The sequence below is a fragment of the Vicugna pacos genome, chromosome 24 (genome assembly GCF_048564905.1).
Source record: "Vicugna pacos chromosome 24, VicPac4, whole genome shotgun sequence".
NCBI lineage: Eukaryota > Metazoa > Chordata > Mammalia > Artiodactyla > Camelidae > Vicugna > Vicugna pacos.
The window spans coordinates 10777413-10790996 of record NC_133010.1 but is presented as its reverse complement, the minus strand read 5'-3'; the positions used below and the strand labels follow the sequence as shown (position 1 = coordinate 10790996).

At 50.1% G+C, this 13584-nt stretch overlaps 1 protein-coding gene across 4 annotated transcripts in view; it reads left to right on the top strand.

The window, feature by feature from the left end:
• Positions 1-13584, top strand: part of FHOD3 (formin homology 2 domain containing 3) — a 402137-nt gene that overhangs the window by 176205 nt on the left and 212348 nt on the right. For all 4 annotated transcript variants that reach the window (XM_072948976.1, XM_072948975.1, XM_072948981.1 and 1 more), the window contains exon 5: positions 662-767. In XM_072948976.1, the coding sequence (XP_072805077.1) occupies positions 662-767 (106 nt within the window). The remainder of the gene's footprint in view (positions 1-661; positions 768-13584) is intronic.

The window sequence follows — 13584 nt, the reverse complement described above, 5'->3', positions numbered from 1 at the left end:
CTGGATTAGACGGCCCCTGAGATTCCTTCCATGTCCTGCCTGCTCTGATCAGGTCTGCAGGCCGACCAAAGTGGCTCTTTTGAGGGGCAGTGTGGCTGGTTCTGAGCTCTGCCTCCTCGCTTGTCCTGCAAGCAGCATGACTTGGGAGGTGGAAACACTGCTCCCTTGCTTTCGCAGATACCGTTTGCAAGCCCCTGGTAACCATCCTTAGGGACTGTCTTTTGAAGCATGCGAATCGCTTGGAATCCTCCCCTCGATGGTCTGCGCTGCAGCCCAGTGTTTCCTGTGCTCAAACCCAGCCAGCGTCATGTGGCTGGTCCCCAGGGACGGTGGGGGAGCGGAGCATGGCGATTTCTAAAGAATGAAAAACAGATCGCTATAAATATTCCTGACAGCCAGGGGGTTCATTTGCTTTATCTTTATTAGATTGCCCAGAAGGCAATAATTGGTCTTTGGCAAACAGCAACATGAAGACTGGTTGTGAAATTCCTCTGACAACAGTTAAGATGCTTCATTTGAATAGAGCAGAGCAATCTTCAGAGGTCGGTCTGGCTTCAAAGGCTTGTTCGTACTTTTAACAGCACAGCCTGGGTAGAGGATGGACTGGGACAGTATTTGAAGTCTCTTCTTCTTTCTTTTTCTTCTTCCCGTCTCCTGCCAGGATGACAAGGATTTGGTGCATGAATTTGTAGTGGCTGAAGGCCTGACGTGTTTGATCAAGGTGGGAGCTGAGGCCGATCAGAACTATCAGAACTACATTCTGAGGGGTAAGTTACGCCGGCCTGGGGCAGCCAGCCCCTGCTGCCGGGGAGGTCATGGGTCACCTCCAGGAACTCCAACACTGAGAGCTCTTTAAAAGATGTGGATTACGGACTAAGGTGATGAAGACGTCTTGCAGCAAAGGATGACACCTTCGTCGGGTTTTATCAGTTCCTAGTAACTAGTGACTGAGTTCATTTTTTTGACTTTACCTGAAGTCTCTTCCCAGTTATTAAAAAAGAGCACATTCGGTTTTTCATAATCTCTTTAATTGATGAGGAAAGGGACATACCAAGTGGTGTGGGTAACACCTCCATTTCAGCAGAAAGCCACCCCAAACCAAAGAGGTCAATTTGCTTCCTGGGAAAAATACTGTCTCCAACTTGGATCATCCCCGGGAGTTCCTGTAAGAAGTGCACGTTCCTCACCATGTCCTGTTTCTGACTAGGTAGGTCGCGGATGGGCCCAGAATCTGCATTTTAAAGAAGGGTGCTGAGAGCTACCTCCATAATTTCATTTTTTTGTAAAGTGTTGCACGTGCAGCATCTAAAACACTGATTACTACTCCAGTTCATAAAGTTAATGCTCTTTGCAGAGTTACAGTGTTTTTCTGCACATTCACAGAAATAATTTATTTATTCCCGTAAAAAAACCTGTAAATAGGCAGGGCAAGAATTATTAGGTTGGATCATCAGGCATAGCGGTTGTCAACAGTTTTGACCCACCCAAGGAAAGATTTAATATAGTTCAAGATTATTTCCATCTTACAGTTGAAACGTTGGAGACTCAACGAGATTGAGCGTTTGCCTGAAAAAAATCACTTCCTCTAGTGTGTGGTCAAGCAGGGGCCGTGCCCAGGCACTGGGGCACAGCAAGGCTGATCCAAGTTGTGTACCCAGCCTGCATCTTTGCCATAGCCCCACAACTCCATGTTCATCTAAGGAAAAAAAAATACCCCCTTTGCCTTTCCCTTGGATGAAGGGAAAATATGCAAAACGTGTGATTTAATATCAGATGTCCACGGTTAGAGTTGAATGAGACAGGTTCAAGGAGGCAGTCCCGTGGTTTCCTGTTGTTTTAACCCTGAGAAGATTCCTTTATGTTCTGAGTCATGACCCAGCACCTCGAACTCTGTATCCTTCCCCATTTTCCCTGCTCTGGAGACTCATTTCAACACAGGCAAGAGCAAAAGAGAAAACTTTGGGCTCATTCAAAAAAATTTTCTTTAGGGATGTATTTTCAAGTCAGTGTTAATTGTTTCTGTCCAAACATGTGTGTGAGAGGGGCTTCCTCAGCCTCAGTTTCTCTGCTCCCTGGTGTTTACGAGGCTGGGAGGCACCTCCCTGTGTTCACCTTGTGTCTTTTCCTGGGCAGGGCGGATCCTCATTACAGGATGAGAGTAGAGATGCTTTATGGATGAATTTTATGGTTTCTCTCCTCAATATCATGAAAACATTTATATGGATACTTGCATGGTGTGGGTAGACAAATTAACCATGAACTTTGTCCTGCCGTGTGGCCTCTGAGTGCCGCTGTCCTTCTGTGTCGGCAGAGACGTGTGCAAGTTTCGATTCTCATCCTCAGATTTCTATCCGCACGGGTCCAACACCTGGAGTGGGGAACAGCACAGAATTAAGGGTGGGAGCGAGTCCTCTAGTTTACTTTCCGGGTCACTTAGACCATGGACGCTCGTAAGTTGAACCACGTGGAAGGAAATATACCTGAAATTGCCAAATTCTGAACAGTGGGTCCAAACTAAGAGTATTTATTGTTGTTATGTTTAAAGTAGACATCGTTTTAACTTAAAAAGTCTTCCCCAAGGGGTGCTGGCATGAATGCACGGACCTCCACACACCTCTGTAGAACGAATAACCATCTACAGGTTTGTCTTTATTCTTCTGACCCTTGCCTAAGAGAGAATATGTGCATTTGTACAGAGCAATTATCAATGTAAATGTTTGCATTCATGTCCACTCAAGGCTGGGGAGAGGAGGGTGGCTCTGCTGGCTGTGGTCAGCTCCCTCTGATCAGGAAGGTTTAATTCTTGTCAGGAGCCCCCTGCAGACCTCCTGTGGGTTAAAACTGGGTTGTAGGACCACCTGTAGCTGTAAGGGAGGTGGGCAGAGGGGGTGTTTGTTTCCTGGACTCTTAAGAGGAGGCAGCAAAAGAGAAAGGCCTGGCTTTGTACCTCGGGTTGCTAGTGCTGCCACTCAGCGGGGGTTGGGGAGGAAAAGCAGCCTGGCTGGGAGAGCCCCCTGGTCAGCAGCGCCCTGGGGGCCCGGCTGGAGAGGCTGAGGGCCTCCATGCTGCGGAGGGGATTGCGGGGTAAGGCAGGGTGAGCTCAGTGGCTGTACAAGGTCGTGTGAATTGTACTTGCTGGAAAAGACGGTGCTGACATAGAATCCCTCAGCTAGACTCTCCACCCTCGTGTGTGCCTGTCATTCAGCTCGCAGTGGTTTATTAATTGGCAGCGTTCTGATCTGTGCTAGGAAGTTACCAAAGGCAGTTACCAAATGCTTGAGAATCAGAACTCCCCAGCACAGCCAGGGGAGGCCCTAACCTCCTGCTGCTTCTGTCTCTGCAGGAAATGCCTCTGAGGTAAGACCCGCACCGTAGGCAGTGCTTCCTGCGCCGTGAGGGGCCTGCGTTCCCATTGTCGCACCAAGGCCTTGCCTTATGATTTTGACTTTCCATTAGGGTCTGCTTATTGAAGGCCAGGAGGCTGCCATCTGTTACCTGGGACACGAGCGGATGCTCAGTCCTGTTCAGGTGACTACAAGCTGTCCTGCTCTCCACGCAGCCCAGGGCCTCCTGGGCCCGCCCGGCTTGTGCTCAGTCTCAGAAGACTCGGGGTAACCGGGGCGCCGTGTGCCAGCGTCTGCACACGTTGACGTATCTGACTGAAGCCCGTGCCGGGAAAGTGTACCTTTAAGGGACGTCCCTGACAGATTTCTTAGGCTGAGACGTTTGTGTTTGATGCAAGGAAACGATCATTTTCCCTGGTCCGTGTGTTGAGTCACCCCTTCCTGACCTTGAAGACGTGGAGGCTTTTTTAGGTTGTGATCAGCTATCAGCAGCCCCCAGACCTTTGCCATCAAGGAGTGAGGGATGGGGAGGCCAGATGTAGATCAAGAGGGAGAAACCGGAAAGCCTTTTCCAGTTTTGTACCCACCGTTCTCTGGGGAGGACAGCGTGCCTGCCCTGGGCCACTCGGGAGAGGCGTGCAGAGGGCACGGGCCGTGACCTCTGCTGTGCTTTGCACACAAGGCGGGGTGAGCAGGGTTAGGAGGGGCTGGTTTGCATCCTGTTGGTGGGCCCTGGACGGATAGGCCTGGAGTGTGGGGGCCAACATGGCAGGTGGTTGGGGGTGTGGACCAGAGCTGCTGGAAAAGAGGACTGAGTGCCCTCTGACCAGAGCCTCAAAACTAGGTCAGGATGGTGCTTAAAGACCCTTCATACAAACCACCAGGGGGGTGAGCCGTCGCAGTGCCTTCGTGGAGTTTCTTCAGGAGCCCCACTCTGACCACGTGTGAGGCCCCCAGATCTCAAGGAAACCAGAGCATTTGGAGAACCCAGTTCTTTCCACATCTGCTTTTAGAATCACTAAATGTCGCCTTATTATTGCGTTCAGCCCTCTGACAGCTCTGTTTTTAAGGCCCCAGGATCTGTTGCTTTGAGTTTAGGATGTATCTACTGAGAGGGAAAGATGGCTTGTGAGTTACGGTGTCACCAAGCACTGTCCAAAAATACGAGCCAGCGGCTGGGAAGAGGTCTTAAATGCACAACATGTAGAAATAATATTTATCTGACTTATTATTTTTGGATGGTTATAGCTAATGACCTAAAGGTTTTTTTATGGGGAGGGCAGTGTGCGGATAGCCAGTGTTTAATATAAATCTCCTGTGGAATTTTGTACCTTACAACTATTCTTATTGAAGTGGGACCTTGAGAGCTGTATTCCAGGGAGCTTAAACCTTCCACGCACAGACGGAGCCTTCACTGTGGGCCGTGTCAGGCCCTGGGGATGCACCGATGAAACCGAGACACAGCTCTGTCCTGGAGAAGCTCCCTGGGAGGTGCTGCATGTGGCCCACTTTATATGTTGTATCAGAGACGTCTGACACGTTTAGAAACTGCATGTAGGTGATATGCTTTCGGGGAGGAAAGAGAAAAAGATCAGTAGAATCATTGAGACCAGCTGCCTTTTCTGGCTGTACTTCAAGGGAAGGTGCCTCTTAACTACTTCGTTTTACATGGAGAAATTTGATTTGATCATTTCACCTAAAGCAAAGTACCCATTAATCATAGAATATCTTAGTATCAGAGCTGGATGAGATCTTAGAACTCCTTCAGCTCAGCCCTTTCATTTTAAGAGAAAACAGCAGGTGTTTAGTTGGCTCCTGTGTTTTTAAAGATGTTTTAATGGTTGTCAACATTTAAAACTTGGAGAGATTTGACATTAAAAAAAAAATCCAAACTTCGGTTGTCTTTGGAAAAACTGGAACCAGAGAATTTCAGCACCTTGCCAAGTGTGACTTAACTATAGGGGGAGAAATGCCTTGCACCTTAGAGGATCTTTTAATGAGGATCAGGACTTCTGCTCAGATAGATTTATTTTGTCGGCATCACCGGGAACCAGGCAGTGGTATGAAATGATCAAATGGTAATCAAACGATAATTAAGCCAGCATCCTCCATCCCGGGAAAATGTAAAGGTTTGTGTTTTTGTGTTTCAGAGCAAAGGAGAGTGGAGGTTGGGTTCAGACTGTAGATGTGGGAGGGGAGGGAGGTGCCCAAACTGTGGTACTAAGATGAGGAGATGAGAACCGAAGAGGGGAGAGCTGTTTAACGTCCGGAACCAAAGTCACTTCCTTGACTGGGTCTCAGGAGAAGCTGCCTCTTTCTTACCTCTTGCTGGGCATGCTTTCTGTGTCAGTCAGGACTTCAGAGATCAGTCATGGCAGCCACATGGCCAGCTGTGTGGGTGACACACAGCTCAAGTGTCCTGGTCGTGTCTGTCACCAGCCCTACGATCGGAGGGTAAGGGGAGTTGAGAACTGTGTCAAGGACAGAGCCCTTCACTCGATGTCTCTTCTTGCTCAGTTGGCGTGACAGGGGCTTTCCCAGCGGGGAATCACGCTGGCCAGCACAAGTTAGCAGCCAGACTGAACATTCAGAGATCAGAGTGTCAGAGCATCCAGGCCGGCGGGATGCAGGTGGACAAGGAAACTACAAAACCTGAGCGATGTAGATATTTTTCTTAAAAGAGAAATAGCTCTAATTGTTTCATTATGTAACTTGTGAACACACAGCTGTCTGAAAAGCAGACAACAAACAGCAAAAACATAAAAATCACTGAAAATCCCACAAAACAGACCGTTTTCTGCCCAGCCATGTACATGCTTGCTTTGCACATGCCTGTGACACAGATGAAGTGTCCTGTACATGTGCTGGCAAACGTCTCCCGGAAGGGAGCTGGGGACCCTGCACGCTGGCTTTGTGACGTCTCCTAGACTTGGCACAAGTATTTACTTCTTTAAGTTGCTGCTCCCTCGCCTATAAAAGGGAGGCAGTACCTTCTTTAAAGGAGTGTTCTGAAGTCAAAGAGCTCACGGAAAGGTCTAAATAAAGGACTGAATTGTAGACATTTATTATCAATAATAGTCAGTGATACGACTGCAGTAATCACCCATTATGTGCTGAATTATGCACCCCTTCAAATTCATACGTCGAAGTCAAACCCCCTAATACCTCAGAACATGACTGTATTTGAAGAGAGGGCCTTTAAAGAGCTAATTAGGTTACAGTGAGGTCACTCGGCCCTGAGCCAGGATGACTCGTATCCTTGTGAGAAGAAGAGATTAAGACACAGACCTGTATGAGGGGAAAGGATATGAAAATGACCATCTGTGAGTCAAGCAGAGAGGCCTCAGGAGAAACCAGCTCTGCAGACACTTTGAACTTGGACCTCCGGCGTCCAGAACTGTGAGAAGTGACCATCAGGTGCACGTGGCACCTGTTACAGCGGCCCAGGCAGACGGATACGCCTCTCAGGGAGTCACTGGGAATTACCTCGGAGGAAAATCCTGGGGACAGAGTCGTTGGCGTCGAAGGTGTGTACATTTTTGTCTTGTTTTTGATTGAATAAATGTCCTGCAGAGGGGATGTGTGAATCTCTGCTCCCTCCGGCGCTCTCCATTTCTGCTCGTTTCTGGTGATCAGGGCACGCGTATTCCTACGGACGAATTTTCTTAGTCATTTTTATAAAATGGCTTGTACATTTTGGTTGTCATTGTGTTAAATTTGTCGACGAACTGGGGATGTATTGACCTCCTTATTTAAAAATTCAAAACTATTCCTTGCATGCACTTTGTGTTACAGGACAAACCCTTTGCAGGGACACGTTCTCCGTCTCACTCTTGTGTGCAATGTCCGTTCTCCTGGCTTTTGTTACAGAATTTGATGCATCTCCCCCCAGGTGTTTTTGTTTATTTGTTTATCCATTTTTGAGTTGAGTCAGATACTTACCACATGAAAAGATGAGAGGGTTCCCTCGAGTCTCTTTCCTGTTTGGTTTGTAAACTTAGTTTGGGAGTGTCACCTAAGAAAGGCCTTTTCGGTGGGGTTTTGCTTCCATTTTGTGTCTTGGAGCCTGGGTTCCCCAGTTGTGACGACCACTTGGCTGAGACAGGAAGGCTCGTGGGTGAGGTACCCCTTCCCCGAGGGAGAGTCAGCCTCCCCTTCCTCTGTGTTCACACGCGGGGAGCTCTCCCTTTGAGGACTTAGAGGAGTGGGAACCTCTTCCTTTGAGGACTTGGGTGAGTAGCGTGCCTGCTGGAGGCCTGGTCTGTCAGTGCTGGGCCGTCACCAGCTGCGGCGTGTGGGCTGGGGTGTCTGGAAAAACTGGGCCGCTCACAGCCTTGGGATGTGGGCTCCACATTTTGTTTATTTGTTGTTTCTTCCTTGCTGTAGTTTTCAAAACCTCTGCGTTTTGGGTGTCTACTGTTCTTTATGCCCTGGTGTCACTCTCCTCGGCCTGACCTTTCTGCTCAGCCCCTTGGCACGCTGCTGGGGATACGGCCTCCAGGCGGAACCAGCCACAGACCTGCCGAGGGGTTTGGTCAGGGTGGGAAGGCCGCAGCCCGCCCTGCTTGGGGAGGGAGGCTGAGTCACTCTTGTTGCTGGTATGTGGTGGCAGAAAGGTCATCCCTGAGTGATCTGAGGGTCCCGTCTGGGGCCCCTCTTGCCACCCCTCCTACCCCTGCCCTGCATGAGGCCTGCGCCCCTCTTAAAAAACTGGGTTAGGGAAGAGCCAAGAGCTACCCTGTGTCCTGCCCCTCCCAGCCCGTCCAGGCACAGGGCCCAGACGTGGGCGCTCACCGGGCCTTCTCCGTGGCCCGTGCAGGCCGTGGGAGACGGCGGCCTTGCCCGGCTTGTGTCCGTGGCTGTCTCCCAGGAGAGGGAGGCGGCGGCTGGGCCCAGCGTCCCCCGCGGGCCGGCACCTTCTCAAAGCCCACGGCGTGTGGTCGGCCATGCCTGGTCTTGGGGCTCGTGGGCCCTCTTCCCACTTCTCATTGGTCACTGGGGTCGATCGGTAGGAAGGGGGTTTGGAGGCCTCTTGTGCTGCCATCTCTCTGGAAGTGTGAAATCACAGAATCATTGCTGGTGGTCCATGTCCCGACAGACCCTCAGGCTGTCACGCTGTGTGCAGGAAGGCGATGGATCGGGGGGTGACGGAGCACGGGAAGGCCAGAGCCAGGTCCTGAACTTTGATGGGACAAAGTGCCCTTTGTTTTCCCTCTAGGCTCTCAGGAGAGAGAGGAAGGGGCTGGGAGAGGCCGCAGGTGAGGCCGGCGACACTGGCGACCTGGAGCCCCCTCCCTGCAATTGTCAGCAGGTACGACATTCAGCCTTCAGAGTCTAACTCTGAGAAGAGGGCGCTTCCAGCTCTAACCATGACGTTGCTTTCCCGCTTCACTCCCTTCCCGGGTACTTTTCCCCTGTAATTAGAAAATGCTTTTCTTTTGGTGACTTTGCCTTTGAACTAATCAGGCTTTTCTTTCAAGTTCTAATTTTTCGGAACTAAAAATCAATGATTAATTCTGTTGAATGAAGCAGGAATTAAGTAGTCACAGACACACTCCACAGGGTAGTCTTTATAAAGCAGTACACGGCCAGGTCTACCTGGCAAACATTATCCCCAGCCTGCAGCATCATTCGGCCACATCGTATGACATTGCCGATAGGTGACCATTTTTACGGTGGAAATGGTACAGTTGAGTGGTTTAACTTAATACGATTATCGTAATTTAAACTTGACTCTGCTCTAGACTGAGCCGATGCTTCTTTAAAATTCACCTTGCGTTCTGCAGAGAGTCACAGCCCTCCAGAAATTCAGGCCAGATTGCAGACAAAAAAATAATCCCCCAAAACACACGCACAAAAAAATCCCAAACACCCAACCCCTCGCTATTTTGTGCAGCTGTGCCTCTGAGCACTTCGGCCTGTCACAGCCTCAGCCAGAGAGATTCCTCCAGAATTTTCACCTCCACTGGCAGCCCCCATGCCCTCCCTTCTATCTGTGATGAGAAGGAAGAAAGAAGCACAGTGTTATTTGGCCATTCCTCTGTGTGGAATTTTCCACGACTGAAGCTCATTGCTATGTGTTCATCAGGAATTTTTCCACTTTATACCGAAGATGTCCTCACTCTGTCCCTCCCTCCTTGTTCAGGGGACTTTTCCAGAGGCCCTGCTGATGAGGTGGATCTTGAATCATGATCATTACTTTCTATCTCACACGTCGTCGTCTTTTATAGGGCTTCTGCTTAGAAATCCAGGCTTACGATCGAACAGGCTCTCTTAAGCAGATTTTAAAAGTAGCCCCAAACGTGGCTTAAAATGATTTTTCTGGCTGGAGTTTACTGGGGAAATGTCAGTTGCTGGGTTCATAGACCGTTCTGAGGGCTTTTGGTAGATTGGGCCAGCCTCCTGCAGGATGCTGCCACCATGACTTCCCCTGCCAGTGACGTGCACAGGGTCCCCAGCCTAGGTCACTCTGCAGTGCTTCAGAGCTGCGGAGCTGGCTGTCCTGGGTGTCCCCAGTGCACCATGTCCAAGCCCCAACCTGACATCCTCACCCCCCGGTCAGCACCCCCACGGCTCTGTTCGTCCCCCATCACGTTCAGGTCAGCTCCTTGGGGGCCTCCTAGACCCTCTGTCTCACTCTCTCTAATCATCAACTACCGTATTGGGCTTTCCTACCCTTCACTCCCTTTCTCTTTTCATTTCCTGTTTTAGTTTCTGAGGTCAGGCCATCATTCTGTTCTGATCTGCTTCCCCAGCCTCCTAACTCCCCCCTCTGCTTTGACCCCTGCCTCCCGTGGTCCATTTTGCACCCTGCTGCCTGTCTGACCTTCTGCAGTGCCCAGCTGGACTCCTCAGGCCTTGGCGAACATGGCTCAGTGGCTTCTCTCATCCTCAGATGAAGTCCTGGGCCTCCTGCGTGGGTAGCGCCCATCTCGGTCCTGCCCTAGTGGACCTGTTCACCCTGTTGCAGGCCTCTCCCTGGCCTCAGCATCACCCCTCCTCCCCTGGGTCATGCTTTATCCCTTGCCTCCTGCTTGTCCTCAGGATGAGGTCAGAGACACTGTTCTGCAGCAGACCTTCCCTTACCCTCCTGATATTTTGGCCCCCTTGCACACCCTGGTCTTGACACTTACCTCATTGGTGATAAGTGTTAGTTGAGCGTGGACTATGGGCCAGAGACCCTGGGCTAACTCCCTGCACCATACTTGGCTGCCTCCATGTCAGTTTCCATCCTCGATGCCAGGCACATTTTAGGAGCTCAGTAAAAATTGGCTGAAGGAGAGAACAGATGAATGATAGATCGTCTGCGGGGAAGAGAACCCCCAGCTCTCGAGGAAGCTGCTGGTTTGTACTAAGAATTCCAGAGCGCCTGGACTTGCTCACCCTAAGCTTTAGCTCACCAGAGCTTGTTTCGGAAGCACGATTACGCAGGTTGATTTGTTTTTGGTCCTTAGGGAAAAAAATGACGAACAATTGCGTTTTTCTTTTTGATCAGCTTACAAGATCAGTAGATCAAGATAGTGTATCTTTATTTTAAATTTGTCATGGTTTCTGCAGATAAAATACATGCGAAAATGGGTTATACTTTATAACTGGTTTTGTATCTCAGGAAGTGACTTAAGTGTCACCAGAACAGGTGTGTTATGGGTTCCTTGGTGTCAGGAGCTCGCAGCCTTTATGGCCCCAGGTCCAGCCTGCTCTTTGGTGTCATGCGGATATTCAACAGATATTTGATGGGAAAAAAAGTGAATGAATGAATGAATGAATGAGGAGTCCCCAGAGCCATGACACGGAGCTCTGTCTTGGTCTTGCTCAGTGGTTTATGAGTGACTGAGTAAGCGCAGACTTCATAACCAAGAACTGGTGTGCATGACCTGAAAATATGGAATAATGGCAGGGCAGCGTCACATAATAAACGGTAAAGTGCAATTTGGAGAGTTTTCATTTGGTTGGTTCTTGGTAGCCTTATTATGTCAACCGCATTATCCCTCACTTTCCTTCCCCTGCCTCTTCTTTCCCCAGCTCCCTAAAGCTGGACTCTGCCAAAAGCCACTCCTGCTCTGGTTTGGCCTGACTCCTTTCTCGAGTCAGTTCCCGCAGGCAGAACTGTGCTCCGTGGCCCCCGCTGCACACACTCGTCTCTGCCTCCCGTGCCTGCTTGGCCGCAGGGTTCCCTGAAACACTTCCAGGGCACCCAGGTCGTCCCAGGATTAGAGCCCTACCCCCTTGTCTCCCAGGGACCCCTGTCCTTGGAGCTGGGCTTGAGCCCGCCAGGATTTAAGTAGGAAAGAAGCTGAGATGTCGTTAGATAAGTAAGGGGTGGATTTCAGAGGAAGGGATAAAACTGTTGCTTTTAAAGGCAGATTGGGAGCAATGAGCAGGAGTTGCAGGAAAGTGGTTTCTGACTGAAGACGAGCTCCAAGAAAAGAGTTGGAAAATTAGTTTATTTCTCTTGCCAGTGTAAACTGATCAGGGGTGACTTTCTGGAGCATTCTGTTGAGGATTCTGAAGCCACATCCAGCATCAGCAGGAAAGAGTGCCATGACTGGTTAGTGATGTCTGTCAGCAGCCCGGGAGGTGGCGAACAAGAGGAGGAATGCTGTATACGGCATTTGCTGATTCTGAGGAATATCTGGCATTTTCAGAATGTTGGGTTGATTTCAGACAGGTGTGTGCGATAATTCGTTTTCCAACCACAGAACACACTACTCTGCACTGGGAATGTTCCAACAGAGCCTGGGGTGGTGGCCTTTTAGGGCTGCTGTGGTTGGGGTAGGGTCCTACTGTGTGAACTCTAATACCCCTTCCAGCCCTGAGATTCTGTAAATCTGAGTAAATTATAAAAAGCAGAAGGGATGGAAGCAGAGCCGTTTGACTCTCCCTCGTCTGCGTGTCCTGTATCAGCTGTTGTAGGATCCCCAGATACCACCAAACTCATATTGTCCTTTTGCAGCTTCCAAGAAGGCCATCTGGTTACATGGCATAATGTCCAGCCAAGTCATTGAAAAGGAAGATGAACTGCCCTTAGTCACTTAGGGGCTAGCATGCATAATGATCTGCAAGATTCAGAAAGATTAGCAGGGTGAGTGCTGGTGTATATGCAGGAATTCATCTGCACGTGGTGAGGTCAGGAGCACCGGGGACATGGATGGGTTTGCTCTTTCTCCAGAGCCTGTGGACCAGGAGCCAGGAGGGCTCACAGAAACACCGTGGGGTTAGACTCATGGGTCAGACAAGGCAGGACTGGAGAAGCAGATTGGGGGCCATGAGGAGAGGCCCACAGACAGGGCCGCCTCCCTTGGCTGCTGCTTGACTTCCCTGGTGTCTTTCCGCACCACCACCCTGGTCCCAATGGTTTCTATCTCTATGTGCGGCTGGCTACCCCACGCCCTTCTTTCCAGATCCTCTTCTTGTCTGTTCCAAATCCTCCAGGTCTTAACTGGAGGCTTGCAAAAAGTTTGACCTCCCCCTAACTTGAGATTTCATTGCCTTTTGTCAGTCTGTGGCCCTAGTTCTTCTGTGGTCGGAGGCCTCAATAAATAAAGCTGGGTTGGTTCGTTCATTCATCAGTGCGTGTGGCCTGATTGCCTTCCAGGAGTCAGTCACTTCGGGGACTGAGTGTAGAGAAGCAGCGAACAGTACAAGCTAAGTAATTCTTGTTAAGTCCAAGACTAAGGTGCTGAGGAGAGGAGCCTCCAATTTAGTAGGGAAAGTGACATGCGTACTGTGGCAGGCTGAGTTCTAAGATGGCCCCAAAGATTCCTTCCTCCTGGTGTATGCCCTGTACAATCCTCTCCCCTTGAGTGCGGGCCAGACCTGTGACAATGATGGCCACGGGGATAGCACAGTGCTGTGATGATGTCACACTATCTGGCAAAGGTGAAAGGACTTACAGGTGCAATTAAGGTCCCAAGTCAGTTGAATTTGAAGCAGTTCAAAGGGAGGTTATTCTGGGTGGGACAGGCGCAAACACAGGAACCCCTTAAAAGGGGGTCTCGAAGTCAGAGCCACTTTCTTCTACTGACCTTGGAGGAGCAAGCTGCCAGGAGCTCTACAGCTGCAAAGGAGGAAATGCTGCCAGCGACCACATAAGCTTGGAAGAGGATCCCAAGCCTCCGAGGGGACCGCAGCCCCAGCTGACACCTCGACTGCAGCCTTGAGAGACCCCAAGCAGAGGACCCAGATAAGCTGTGCCTGGACCACTGCCCCAGGAAGCTGTGAGATAACAAATAGCTGTGGT